Source organism: Vanellus vanellus (assembly GCF_965231255.1).
Source record: "Vanellus vanellus genome assembly, chromosome: 2".
Taxonomy (NCBI): domain Eukaryota; kingdom Metazoa; phylum Chordata; class Aves; order Charadriiformes; family Charadriidae; genus Vanellus; species Vanellus vanellus.
The window spans coordinates 1,509,033-1,522,973 of NC_138906.1; the positions used below are offsets into that span (position 1 = coordinate 1,509,033).

Below are 13,941 nucleotides of genomic sequence, written 5' to 3' on the forward strand. Positions count from 1 at the left end.
GTCGGGGGGAGGTTTGGATTTGGGGGCTGGGGTGAACATCCAGCTCCTCCCCAGCTGGGTGGAAGATGGGGGAACAGGAGGAGAAGGCTCCGATTCCCCCGAAACACCGGGATGGGGCAAAGACAAGGAGCGAGATCCCCGGCCCTTCGCTGCTGCCGGTGGGATTAGTGTCATGTTCCTCCTGCCGGAGCGGGCAATGGGGTGGCAGCAGCCTGTCCCTGCCCGCCTGCCAAAGAGGTATGGCTTTTGCCGAAGGGTGGCACGGGGGGACACGGGGGTGGAGGAGAGCCCCGGAGGGACAGCGGTTGACATTCATGCAAGAGAAGGGCTTGAAAAAGCTGATGCAGACGAGGACTTCCCAGGCGATGGAGCTGCTTCAGCCCCGCTCACAAAAAGTTTCCCGGCCCAAAAACCCACCGTGACGAACCTTTCCCGGCGTAGCAAACCCAAAAATACCAACGGTGTGCATCTCACCTGCACCACAAGCTCTGCCAAGGGGCTGTTCCCCCCCCCCCCAGGGCCCTTCGCAGAGATGCTCATCCTACATCCCCGCATGGGATTTCTCTGCCTGCGCTGCCCGAAGCGGCGCCGCTCGGGCAGTTGTCCCTCTCCCTCCCCAGGGATGGCACAGCCGACAAATTCAACATGTACTTCTTGCCCTTCCTCAAAGACGCTGTCCCCGCTCTTCTCCAGCCGCCTCTTAAACATCACCTTTGAAAATATATCAATATTTAATTTAAGGGACATCTTTACAGTTAACCCCCATGGACCCGTTTCCCATTTTGAAATCCTAAGGCTGTTGCTTAGTGTCATTTACGCTCAGCCCTTCTCCTCCAAAGCTTGCCAAAACGCTTCGATGGTTTAACCGCCCGGTTTTCCTCTTCCTCCTTTCTCCATCGCGCGGGCTCTTGCGGAGAAGTTTTCCCCATCGAGCTGAGGAAAGCACAGCTCTGCTCCGAGCCGCCAGCGAGATGGATTGTGTAAGAAGCACCTTAAAACGGAAAACCTGGATGCGGTGCGGGAACTGAAGCCGGTAGGTTGGGTTCCCCCCCTCCCCCCCATTTCAATAAACCAGGGGAGATCCGCTCGTGCCCAGCAGCAAAATCCACCGCCAGAGCCAAACATCGCCGCTGACCGAACCCTCGGGATGGCGGGGTCGCTTTGCTGCTGACAGAAAGTGCCGATGTATTTTCTCCAAGTCATTAAAGCGGCCGTTTTTATGTCGCAATGAAGCCTGCCCCCCCTCCCCCCAAACCTACAACGGCATTTCCCAAAGGGGCAGCCGAAAACAGACCGCAGCGCTCTTTGGAAAACCAACGGCGAGAGGAAGGATTCGGCTTGGCCACAGCTCCGAGCAAAGGTTGAAGACGCGGCGGAGGGAGGCGGGCAGGTCCTGGCTGGCGCCAGCGCGTAGACTCAGCGTATTTCAACACGTTTGATCTTTCGGGAGCCTCAGCCCAAAAAGCCGAGGGTGGGGATTGTTTTGCCAAGTTTTTTTTTTTTTTTGTATGTGCGTGCGCATGGCGGGGGGAGGGGGGGTTTGGGAATGACACTTGAGCACCTGGAAACGCACCTCTGCGGATATCCCGTCACAAAACGCTCTCTGAGCCTCTCCTCCGATTGTCGTTGAAAAGGCGGTGTCGTCGTCCCCCCACCCACAACCGCTTTCTTCTCAGATGGTCAGGAGGGGGATGCAGCCCACGCCAACCCCCCCCTCGTGGCACACCATGGGGGCCATGAACGTCCAACGGTTTGTCTCCGGGTCGTACATTTCTACCGAGCTGAGGTTGGACTGTCCGTCGTAACCCCCTACGGCGTAGAGACGGCCACAGTTCGCAACGAGGGAGACGCGGCTCCTCCGGGTGTTCATGGGGACGATCAGGTACCACTGATCCGCCATGGAGCTGTAGACTTCGGCGATGCTGAGGAAACCCGAACCGTCGTAGCCTCCGCAGACGAACATCTTGCTGCCCAGCGAGGCTGCTCCGTGGCGGCAGCGCTTGTTGAGCATGCTGGCGACCGGGTGCCAGGTGGCCGTGTGATGGTTGTAGTACTCCACCTGCGGTCACAGAGAGCAGACGGCGTCAGGGGACCTTCCACCCAGACCTACCACGCGGCACAGATCCACACAAGACTGTTTTCACACACAAATACAATCATATCTCATAGCGTTATTAAGCTTTTCTAACACCCCGGATCCCACCAGCCGTTGAGTTTCACCCCACTCCCCCGGACCCACCTCACTGGTGAGCTGGAGGGGGTGAACGGGGAGAGACCACTCTCCCCACCCAATATGCTGCAGAGACCAAAGCAAATGCGGCTCTGCAGATGCTCCTTCTACCTCTCTCCCCGTTCATCGGCTTCTGCGTGGGGTTTTCAACAAGTAGCTGAGCCTCAGCACCAAAAGGATTGAGCACCCTTCAATTAAAAGTTCAATTGCCACCAGATTGTGTCTTGATTTCCAGGTATTCCTCAGGCACACAAGATCGTGCTGCTGCCCCAAGGCAGAACATTGCCAAAGCTCTGCCAGACCCAAGAGGTGCATGTCCAAGCGGTCCTCAATCCTAGAACGGTTTGGGTTGGAAGGGACCTTAAAGATCATACAGTCCCACCCCCTGCCCTGGGCAGGGACACCTCCCCCCAGCCCAGGTTGCTCCCAGCCCCATCCAACCTGGCCTTGAACACCTCCAGGGACGGGGCAGCCACAGCTTCTCAGGGCACCCTGCGCCAGGGGCTCACCACCCGCACAGCCAAGAATTTCTTCCTAATATCTAACCTAAATCTTCCCTCTTCCACTGTAAAACCGTTCCCCCTCATCCCATGGCTCCCCTCCCTGATCTGGAGTCCTCCCCCAGCTCTTTTGGAACCCCTTTAGGCACTGGAAGGGGCTCTCAGGTCTCCCCGGAGCCTTCTCCTCTCCAGGCTGAACCCCCCCCCACCTCTCCCAGCCTGTCCTCCCAGCAGAGGGGCTCCAGCCCTCCCAGCAGCTCCGGGGCCTCCTCTGGCCCCGCTCCACCAGCTCCATGTCTCTCCTGCGCTGAGGCCCCCGAGCTGGAGGCAGCACTGCGGGGGGGTCTCCCCAGAGCAGAGCAGAGTGCAGCAGAGGGGCACAATCCCCCTAAGTGTCCCCTAACCCTAAGTGACACTCCCCACTCTCCCCAGGCAACAAATTTCAGCTGTAACAATTCAAGAACTTTCCAGTTTCTCATGTCGGATGACCGTCACTCCTGACAGAGCTGACCCCCACATCCCGCGGCACTGAGCAGTGTCTCTGCCCTTCCTCTGCGCAGTAACCTCTGCCACCGTCAGCGAAGGCTGACGTCCCCTCCCTGGATGTTTGTAGAAGGGCTCTCTGGCACCTCGGGGGGGGGGGAACCTCCAACCAACCACCATTTTTGCATCCCTTGCATTTCTAGAGAGACCATTAGATGGACCCCTCTTGGAAAGGCTCCAGCACCGCTCCAAACCTGTCACGCAGAGGAATGTGCTCGGACAAGCAGAATTGTAGTTCTTGGCTCTGGGGTGCTTCGGGCTGCAGACACCAGCCTGCCCCCGCTCTGCTGAGCGAGGCAGAAAGAGCTATTGCTGCTCCCAACAAAACCCTTTATTACAGATTTTTGAGAGCAGCGTGTCAGCGCCAGACCCAACGCGGATACAGCTCCCTGGTATTCTCACTCCTGAGTGGATGAATGAGTCTTTTCTGTCTTTTCTGTCTTTTCTGTCACACGTCAGTTTTTTCTTTAGACAACAGGCAGAAAACCTCCACCGCAGAGCCGGTGGAAGAGGACCAGCGGCCCCGTACCACCGACTCCCCCTGCTGTGAAGCTTGTTTCAACGATAACCTGTTTCTGACTCAGAAGCCATCAAAGAGGCACAAAAAGCAGAGGGAAGAGCCCGACATCTGGGATACTTCAGAGCTCAAAGGGACACCATGATGAAATGGTTTAAAAAGAGAAGGGAGTGGGGAGACAACAAAATGCGTTAGCTCAATCCTTTTAGCGCTGGGGAGCAAGAGAGGCGCTTCCAGTCCAGTTCCCCAGCGGGCACCTGGCTGGCTCATTTCTTCCTGAGCAAGGAGGACCCTGGAAATGGTGAAAATTTGGTAGCACAAACACTTTGGGCACTTTGGGTGCACAGGGAAAGGGCACGGAGCCTTCCTGGTCCCAGCCTGAGCTTTGGGCAACCTGCAGGTGATGAATTTCTGCAGGAAGCTTGCAGGAACCTGCACCCCGCAGACTTACGCTGTTGAAGATCTGTAGTCCGTCGTGCCCTCCTGACACGTAGATCCGTCCCTCGAAGACGGTGACTCCAGCGGCGCTGCGGTTGGAGCTCATGGGGGTCACCACTGTCCACCTGGCCGGGAGAGGGGAGAGGTTAGCAAGGGTCCTGCAGGCACGGCGCACACACAGCCCACCGATTGTTTCAACTCTATTGGATTTTCTAGGACTGGGTTCCAGTAACTCTCCTTTCATAGAATGGTTTAGGTTGGAAGGGACCTTGAAGATCATCCAGTTCCACCCCCTGCCCTGGGCAGGGACACCTCCCACCAGCCCAGCTTGCTCCAAGCCCCGTCCAACCTGGCCTTGACCACCTCCAGGGATGGGGCAGCCACAGCTTCTTGGGGCAACCTGCGCCAGGGGCTCACCGCCCTCACAGGCAAGAATTTCTTCCAAATATCTAACCTAAATCTCCCCTCTTCCAGTTTAAAACCGTTCCCCCTTGTCCTATGGCTCCCTTTCCTGATCAAGGAGTCCCTCCCCAGCTCTTCTGGAGCCCCTTTAGGGACTGAAAGGGGTTTGAGGGTCTCCCCAGAGCCTTCTCTTCTCCAGGCTGAACCCCCCCAACTCTCCCAGCCTGTCCTCCCAGCAGAGGGGCTCCAGCCCTCCGCTTATTTTATTTAAACCACTGTTTTGTTTGCTTGCATCCAGGTAAACTCTTGCAAGGAGGGACACTGCTCTGCTGTCAAGATATAAAAGCTTTTCCACCTCATTCACCGTGTTCCCTTTACAGCGCGGACTCCCAGCAGTGCCACGGCACAGCGCTACTCTAGCGGCAAACAGACGGATAAGCTGTAGGGCAGGAGGAGCTCTTACTTGTTTGTTTCCGGAGAATAGGACTCCACGGAGTTGAGGGATGAGTTTCCATCGTATCCGCCGCACACGTAGATCTGGCCATCCAGCACCACCGTTCCCATGGCACTGCAACCAACAGCAGGACCCCGTGAGACGGCTGTAGGTGCTGCCGCACCATCCGTAACGCAGCAGATCTGCGCAGCCCGCCTTGCCCCGCTGCCTGCCGTCGCCTCCTTCGCCCCACCGAACCTCCTCCTCTTCCTCTTCCCCTGACTTCACCTCCAGACTGCTCAACTGCTCGATCCCATCTGAGCTCTGAACCTCACAGGTCATGAAAGACACTTGCAGCGTGAGCACACTCTGTTTTCCTGATCAAAGGAACTAAATCAAAACACATGGAGAAATTTTGACCCAGATCAGGGGTCAAAATCCCAGCGATTCCCGTTTCCCATGAAGAACCTCCCTGCTGCTGCCGGTGGGAGATAAGTGGTGAGGGACATCATGGCACAGCCTCAGGAGATGCGCTAATTGCTGTCAGACCTAAAGCTCGTTAAAGCAAGGGGTCTGAGCCAGTCATTACACCTGGCAAATCACATATTTGGCTCCCAAAGGCTCTCAAATAGACCAAAGACGAGAATCCCACCTTGAAAATGTAGACATTGAAGCTTCTCATAAAAGCTCAGCACCACAATCCTCAGCGATAAATGCCCAGCGCTACAGCCGGAGGCGAGCAGTTTCAGAGAATCGTAGAATGGTTTGGGTTGGAAGGGACCTTGAAGATCATCCAGTTCCAAACCCCCTGCCCTGGGCAGGGACACCTCCCACCAGCCCAGGTTGCTCCAAGCCCTGTCCAACCTGGCCTTGAACACCTCCAGGGATGGGGCAGCCACAGCTTCTCGGGGCAACCTGCGCCAGGGGCTCACCACCCGCACAGCCAAGAATTTCTTCCTGATATCTCACCTAAATCTCCCCTCTTCCAGTTTGAAGCCATTCCCCCTCGTCCTGTCACTCCATGCCCTCATAAAAAGTCCCTCCCCAGCTCTCCTGGAGCCCCTTTAGGCACTGGAAGGCCGCAATAAGGTCTCCGCAGAGCCTTCTCTTCTCCAGGCTGCACCCCCCGCAACTCTCCCAGCCTGTCCTCCCAGCAGAGGGGCTCCAGCCCTCGCAGCATCTCCAGGGCCTCCTCTGGCCCTGCTCCACCAGGTCTATGTCCTTCTTATGTTGGGGGCTCCAGAGCTGGAGGCAGTACTCCAGGTGGGGTCTCCCCAGAGTAGAGGGGAGAATCACCTCCCTTGTTTGTACAATAACTGACATTTCCCTCCGCACAAGAGCATCCAAAGCTTGTCCTGCTTGGCTTCAAGGCAGAACCACCCCATCGTGGAAGAGCAACTGCCTCTTCACTGTGGGAAAAGCTCCCAGGAACCTCATTGCTATGGAAAAACTGAGTTTTTCTGTTACAAATCGGAGCCTCTCACCCAGGATTTCATGTACTCGGCGCTTGCAGTGTGCTCTTCCCAAACGATCAACATCTCAGACCACATAAAAAAACCCCAAACAAGCCAGAGAAACCATTATGGTAGAGAAGTGCTGCAAAGCTTGCGGAAAAGTGAACGATTTAACAGCTCTTAGTGACCGGGCACGGAGACAAAGAAAACCGCAGCAGGAACCCTGGATGTCAGGAAGATGTTTAAAAACATGGAAGCAGCTATCATGTTGCGGTGGGGAGGACGGGATGACCGCACAACTTAATAGGTGGGTTTTCAAAAGGCTAAGCTCCCAAATCCAACCACAGAGCGGTCCTTAGGCTGGTTGGGAACTGTGCAGCTCTGTTCCTCAAGCACAAACACCTTCTGCTTATCTGGAAACTCCTCTCCCTGGACGACGAAAAACACTCCTCTCCTCCCTAGCTGTGATTCTCTTATGCTTTCTGGGAGGGAAAGAAGATGCCAGCACTGGCCAGAGATGGTTAAATGGGTTTATTTGACTCCTGGCAGCGCAGGAGTTTCCTACATGGCGCTCACCAGTCCTTTACCTACCACCTAATACCACAACATGAAGACACGGGGCTCTGACCACCTCCAGTGGCCTTACAGACCTCACCAGCAGAACCTCATCGCTCTCTTTTAGTTTGATTTCACTCCTTGATGCCATCAAAACCAAGAGATCTCTGTAGCTTAGAGCCCATGCTGCTCAGCTGCTTTTTAATTACCAAGATCTTAACGGCTTTCCTTGTAAATCAACATGCAGGTATACCTTTGCTGAACTCCTGACAGTTTTCCCCTCCTACCAGCAAGCAGTGTCCAGACCCAGCACGACTTAGCCTGCCCCAAATAGGGCCAAGCAAATCCCACCTGCTTCCATCCCCCTCCGCTCCTCTTTCTTTCGCTCCTTCCCCAAACACAACTTTCTCATTCGGCTTCTACCACCACCCAACACCTCCAGCCTTCCTATGACCTCATGTTTTTCCCCTTTTCCTCCAAAAGGTCTCATTCCTAGTAAGCGAGCTGCGCGTACCTTCGCTTGCTGTTCATACTTTCCACTTTGGACCAGGAATCCATCTCTGGGTTGTAAACCTCCACAGTGCTCAGTCTCAGTTGACCGTCGTAACCACCGATGGCGTAGAGCAGTCCGTTCACCACCGCTACCCCGACTCGGCTCCGGGCCGTCGTCATCGGCTGGCACTTCTCCCAGCGGTTGGCAATGGGATCAAAGACTTCCACCACATTCAGTGAGTCACCTGCATAAAAATTCGCTACTCAAATTAAAAGAAGGAGATCTGATAAAACACTGTTTTAGCAAGTTTGCCTATAGCAGAGGCACGCGAGGGATGAGCAGTTGCTGCTCTGACCCCAAAGATGGGGCTGACGCAGGGACTTTGCCTGCTCTTCTCTGGGAAAACCTCTGCGCTCTCATATGTCCTACTCCGGGCTCTCGCACATCCTATTCCAGCCTCCCTGCTCCCACAGAGCCAAGTCAGAGGCATTTCCCAGCCACATGTCTACTCGCCTGCAATGAAAGCCTGTTCTGAAAAACTCCTATAAACTGCGCTCCGCAATGCAGGAGGACTGTAGAGCATTTCAAAGCTTGCCCACGCTCTGTACCAGAAGTCTCGAGAAGTCCTAAGCTGTGGAAGTGGGACCTCTTATAACCTCACAGGGGCAGCAGAGACCTGCAATGTCACATCTGTTGGTGTCGCTGCTTCTCTATAGGATAAATCAGCCGTGTTGCGTACGCAACTGGGGTGTGAATCCCACGAAGCAGTGCCCAGCACGCACCGGCTAATCCAATCCTACACCCCAGGTTAACCAAGTTGGTCGAGACTCCGGCAGATTGTTTCGTGTACACCTTCTGTCCCCCTTTTTACGCTATGGCTAGGGTCATGCAAGTGCATTGTGTCTGCACGTGGGATCCCACAACCCCACCTAGATACCTCCAAATTCTGCTTGTTGCTATCGGCATCCTCAAAATGCTGATTCTTTAAGATATGCAAGAACCCGATCCTAAATAAACCTGACCTAGACAGAGTTTCTAGCTGGAAGATGTTAAACTACAGGCAAAGCCACCTTGAGCGTTTCAGTGGAAGTCCACGATCCCATCATCCTACCCAGCAAACTAGGCTGCTCTCTCCGCTACGGGGAGCGGATATGCAAGATACCTGCTGAGTTAAGTCCTCCAACAGCATAAATCAATCCTGCGATCGACGTACAGCACCGAGGACGGGTCTTGAACGCTGGGAGGTGTGGCCGGCGCTCTGGCATGAGGTGATAGTCTTTTGCCTCATCAACTAGATCCCTGAAATCAAAGCCAAATAGTTAAAGAGCTCGGTTGATATGATGAAATCTGACTGTCTTAAGTCATATGAAGATTTCATAGAATGGTTTGGGTCGGAAGGAACCTTGAAGATCATGTAGTTCCAACCCCCCTGCCCTGGGCAGGGACACCTCCCCCCAGCCCAGGTTGCTCCAAGCCCCGTCCAACCTGGCCTTGACCACCTCCAAGGATGGGGCAGCCACAGCTTGCCTGGGGCAACCCATTCCAGCAACTGACTTTACCCCTTCCGTGGCCAATAATTCTAGAAGGCAACATGGTCCCACTGTCAGGTTAAAACTGGGGAGCGTGCTTTGGTTCTTTGCTACATCAGGTGCTCTGTCCACGGAAAGAGAGAATTTCAGTCTCCAAGACTGCTAAACCACATTCCTGCTACCTCCATCCCACCAAGCACCACCATCCCCCAGGTGTTTTTCTAACCCCACATCCAAGTCTCACCTGCATTTGTGGCAGCAACGGACCAGGTCATCTTGTTGCACGCGATCAGTGAGAAACTGAGGTCGACAAAGGGGTAGGCGGATTTTGGACAGGAGCTCAGGTAGGAACGATTCTCTCTGGTCTCGGTCATACCGTATCCAGGCTAATGCAGCTTCAAACACCTGTGGAAGAAAGGCATGAAAAGTTGGGAGCTTTGGGGTTGTGGTTGGTTTTTTTTTTTTTGCAAGTTCCTACTGCTGCCAGTTGCCTGATGAAAAAGAAACCACAACGATCTTCTGATCTCAGATGACATCGTTTCAGGACAGGATGGCGACGCTCTACGTTGCACCAGGGGGCTCTCCTGTTGCATGATGCTTGGGTGGTTTGGAGTTGGCATCGCTTTCTCTGCCTCCAACTCAGTCTGCAATAATACCGTCCCGTGGGATGGTACGTTTAGTACGAACGTGCGCAGGGAGATGAGGGAGCTGGGAAGAGAGTTTAGTTAGAAGAGGTGGGACAGAATGCAAAACCTTGGTTATGTAGCATCAAAAAAATCAGCAAACAGAGAAAAAAGAGTGAACGGTGCTGCTCTATGAAAACCAGAAGATAGTTCTGATGAGAGGGATCCATCTATTAACTTTGGGTAACTACACATTAGATGTCCAGAGCTGAGCTGGTCCCTCTAGGCTCCCTTCACAGCCACCAGAGAGGCAGACAGGTCTTCAAAGGACAGGTCATCTGCCCTGTTTTGGATGACTCCAGATTACAAAATGAGCCTGGTGATTAGTTTAATTAGAGACACGTACTCCTGGGTCCGCAGGACTCTCGCAGTTAAAGCCTGAGCTGGGCTGTCCTTCTACACTCTTGCACTTACATCCAGATGACTACATCCAAGTCCCATCAGTGTCACTTGAGGTGGAGCGCCCAGCTGAGCACAGTGTCCCCAGCAGTCCCACTGACCAGGGGTCACACTCCAAGGCCAATATCATCCACTGCAGCCTCATATCTGCTCACGGGTTCAGCTCAGGGAGATCACAAGCCCACAGCAGTCTCCCAGAAGCTGCAGGAGAACTTGTCACTGTGGTCACGGCCACCACCTCGCAGGAAAGCTGTGCTCTAAACCAGATTACACACCCGCTTTGGGTGGTCTTTTATTGCAACCTGTGGCGGTGAGAAAAGTCCGGCAGTACCATTGACCAGAACAAAATTATGAAAATCCTTTGACAGTGGAGATCTGGAGTCTCTCACATCCCCATTCCTGAGGTTTTCAGTGCCAAAGTACTTCAACAGCACCATGGTGAGCTTTAAAAAAAACCTCCCAAACTTACTTCCACTCTACAAGGTGCTTTATGATGGGCAGATATGCTGCACTGCACTAAAATACGGCCATTTCTGAAGAGGGGGCTGGTGGCTGTCAGGGCACAAGGAAACGTCACCAGGGACAGACTCTTTGGAATCCCACCTGCTCCACAAAGGATCCACTTGAAAAAAAAAAAAACAGCAAGAAGTTGGTGGTGTGATATAGCAACGTGGCTGGAATGCAAAGCAGGTTCCCCTCCCTCTCTATTTCAGGGGCATTTCAGACAGCCTGATTAACGAAGCGCTCTCTTACCCTACATGGAGATAGCTGGAGGTCTGCTTTTCGTTTGTCACCTCCTCAGTAAGCTCCTCAGAAAGAGCAGGACAGATTTCCTGGCTCGCGGACAGGTCCTGTTTCTCCTGCAGACTGTCAGCCCAGCACCAATAGATTCTCAAGGCTGTCGAAACATCCTAAGGTTGCTCAGCCCCACTTTCTGGTTTTGGTTGGTTTTTTTTTCTAGGAGCAAGACAGTCTAGAGGACCTTCTTCATGGCAAATTTAGAGGAACATTCATTATAAAATGCTGCAGCACTTGCAGCATGCTCTTTACACCTCAAAATCACTCCTCTGGACTTGAACACGAGCTCTGCGAGGAAGACCGACACCTCAACCTCTCTACCCCAGGACCGGCAACTTACTGACACTAAGGGGCACAGCTGAAGGTCCTCAGGACCCACCAAGTTCCACCTGTCACCGATGAATCAAAACACCTCAAACCAGTCATAGAATCATAGAATGGGTTAGGTTGGAAGGGACCTTGAAGATCATCCAGTTCCAACCCCCCTGCCCTGGGCAGGGACACCTCCCACCAGCCCAGGTTGTTCCAAGCCCCGTCCAACTTGGCCTTGACCACCTCCAGGGATGGGGCAGCCACAGCTTCTCGGGGCAACCTGCACCAGAGGCTCACCACCCTCACAGCCAAGAATTTCTTCCAAATATCTCATCTAAATCTCCCCTCTTCTGGTTTGAAGCCATTCCCCCTCATCCTATCACTCCATGCCCTCAAAAAGAGTCCCTCCCCAGCTCTCCTGGAGCCCCTTTAGGCACTGGAAGGGGCTCTCAGGTCTCCCCGGAGCCTTCTCTTCTCCAGGCTGATCCCCCCAACTCTCCCAGCCTGTCCTCCCAGCAGAGGGGCTCCAGCCCTTGCAGCATCTCCAGGGCCTCCTCTGGCCCCGCTCCACCAGCTCCATGTCTCTCCTGTGCTGAGGACTCCAAAGCTGTACGCAGTACTCCAGTGGGGTCTCCCCAGAGCAGAGGGGTTGAATGATGATGTTTTGCAAAATCTACAGTCTGAGAAACTCTAGCAGGCATTTCTCAGAGCAAGGTAACACTGGCAGCACAGACAAGAAGCGGGACTCAGGGAATCATCACAGCTCTGTCTAGCACCTCGTGGTGTCCCCGCTGTACCAGGGCATCTTCTCAGCTTCATTCAGTCCAGGAATAGGGTCATATCCCATTCCACACCTGAGGAATCAGAAAAACCCTCCAAGGAAAAAACTGCCTCTGCCAAGACCTACGCCAGGTACACACCTGCTCTTCAGACTTCACGTTGAGCTCATCCCTAGAAACGAGCTCCAGGACATCTTCAAAAGGCAGTGCCAGGAACTCTTCCGACATGGATACCTCCACGAAGTGCTGATGAATGAAGCTGTTGGCAGCGTCGTAGAGCACCGCACACATCATCGTCTCTGCAAACTGCCGCACTCCCAGACAGTTCTTAGGGTGAAGTCTGGGAAAGGGCAAGAAAAAGGAGAGCAAAAGCAACGTCAGTTTAATGGAAGGATAGAAAGAACTACAAACAGGTTCAGTGAAACAACACAAGCCTCAGAGGACACGTGACGCAGTGAAAGCCACAGCTGCGTCCCCTTCAACGATGACAGGTTCCAGCTCGCTGATGAACATATCTACGCAGAGATCTGAAGGTGATATCCACAGCAGAGCCAGAGGATGGAAACCACAAGTTAAAAATCTCCCCTCAGACCTGCCGAGGAGCCACTGGACAGACTCAGGCGGCCCTGCGCGAAGGCTGCAGGTTGTCAGCCGAGGGGAAGCGCGAGGCTCCGCACAGCATTCCCTCTCTCCCACGTCTCGGGGTGCCTGGACACCTTCTCTTTTTGTTTTTTACACTCCGGTATTGGACAAAGCTGGATTCAAGCACATTGCGCAAATACCAACCATCAGCCTCTCTTTTCCATCTTACATCTTTTAAAGTTCTACAGAACAGCATCTGTCACAGCTTCATAAAGCCATTTCCTGACATTAAGGAGGTTTTATCACCAAAGATGCTTTTGCAACCGGAGGTTAGAAAGTCCCGCTGCAGATCCGAGCCCCTCTCCAGCACAGCCAAACAGCCACCGCATAAAGCTGCTCTGCGGCACGCAGAAGCTGGAGATGATGATATTCATTACAGTCATCTCTACAGAAACAGGTATGTGTCCCGGACACTCCCGTCCAAACAAGAAGCCCTGCCCAGGACAGGCATGTCACTGTTCAACAAGAGCCAATAGCTGTGCTGTTTTGGGGCACGAATCATCAGACACTAAACTAAATACTGCCTATACGGAGAAAATACCTCGGGCTCTGATGTCTAATGGTCTGCAAAAACCAGGCTCAGCTGTTGGCAGCAGTGTCCGGATGCATGCGAGGACGTGACATCGCTTGCGTCCACTTTGGGGCAAGCACCCTCAGTTACTGCCCTGTACTGCACGAAGAGCAAACCCCCAGCGCCGATGGCGGGGGACTTTCACGTGAGGACAGCGCTCAGGGCTCACACGGACCTGTCTGCGCACAGTGGCCTAAAAATATCCCAAATCTTAATTCCGTTTAAGAATGAGAGCTCAGTGCGTGTGCTCCAGCTCTTCAGGACGGTCAGAGTCCACCAATTTTCTCGGTATTAATTAAAAGTGACAGGACTTAATTTAGGACAGCCAGTCGCTCCTTGTAGGTTTTGGAGAACCGCGGCAGCTAAACCTGACAAACCAAATCACCTCTTTAATCTAGACATAGATACAACCACCTAAAGCTAGCGGGGACTTAAAAAAAAAATAAAAACCAAAAAAATCAATGCAACCCAACTCTTTCCAGCTCGGTGTCATACCCAGTACCTCAACTAAAATATTTTTACAGGAAAAACGAATACTTTGTCATCTTACATAACCCAATTTTAAACAAACTGCAGCAATTCAGGATGCACAGGCAACTGAAAATTGAGACATCTTAAACACAGAAGAAAAACATTTTCTCTCCCCAACCCAGGGTTTCAGGA

General features: G+C 53.4%; 1 protein-coding gene across 1 annotated transcript in view; it reads right to left on the reverse strand.

Annotated features, from left to right (window-relative positions):
- Window positions 1-1,013: 1,013 nt before the first annotated feature.
- KLHL18 (kelch like family member 18) overlaps window positions 1,014-13,941 on the reverse strand; it is a gene marked incomplete at its 5' end in the record, with an annotated part of 30,842 nt that continues 17,914 nt past the window's right edge. Inside the window, 7 exons of the mRNA XM_082499694.1 lie at window positions 1,014-2,059; window positions 4,242-4,353; window positions 5,094-5,198; window positions 7,587-7,824; window positions 8,728-8,864; window positions 9,339-9,499; window positions 12,207-12,405. Coding sequence (XP_082355820.1) covers window positions 1,673-2,059; window positions 4,242-4,353; window positions 5,094-5,198; window positions 7,587-7,824; window positions 8,728-8,864; window positions 9,339-9,499; window positions 12,207-12,405 — 1,339 coding nt within the window. The 3' untranslated portion in view covers window positions 1,014-1,672. The remainder of the gene's footprint in view (window positions 2,060-4,241; window positions 4,354-5,093; window positions 5,199-7,586; window positions 7,825-8,727; window positions 8,865-9,338; window positions 9,500-12,206; window positions 12,406-13,941) is intronic.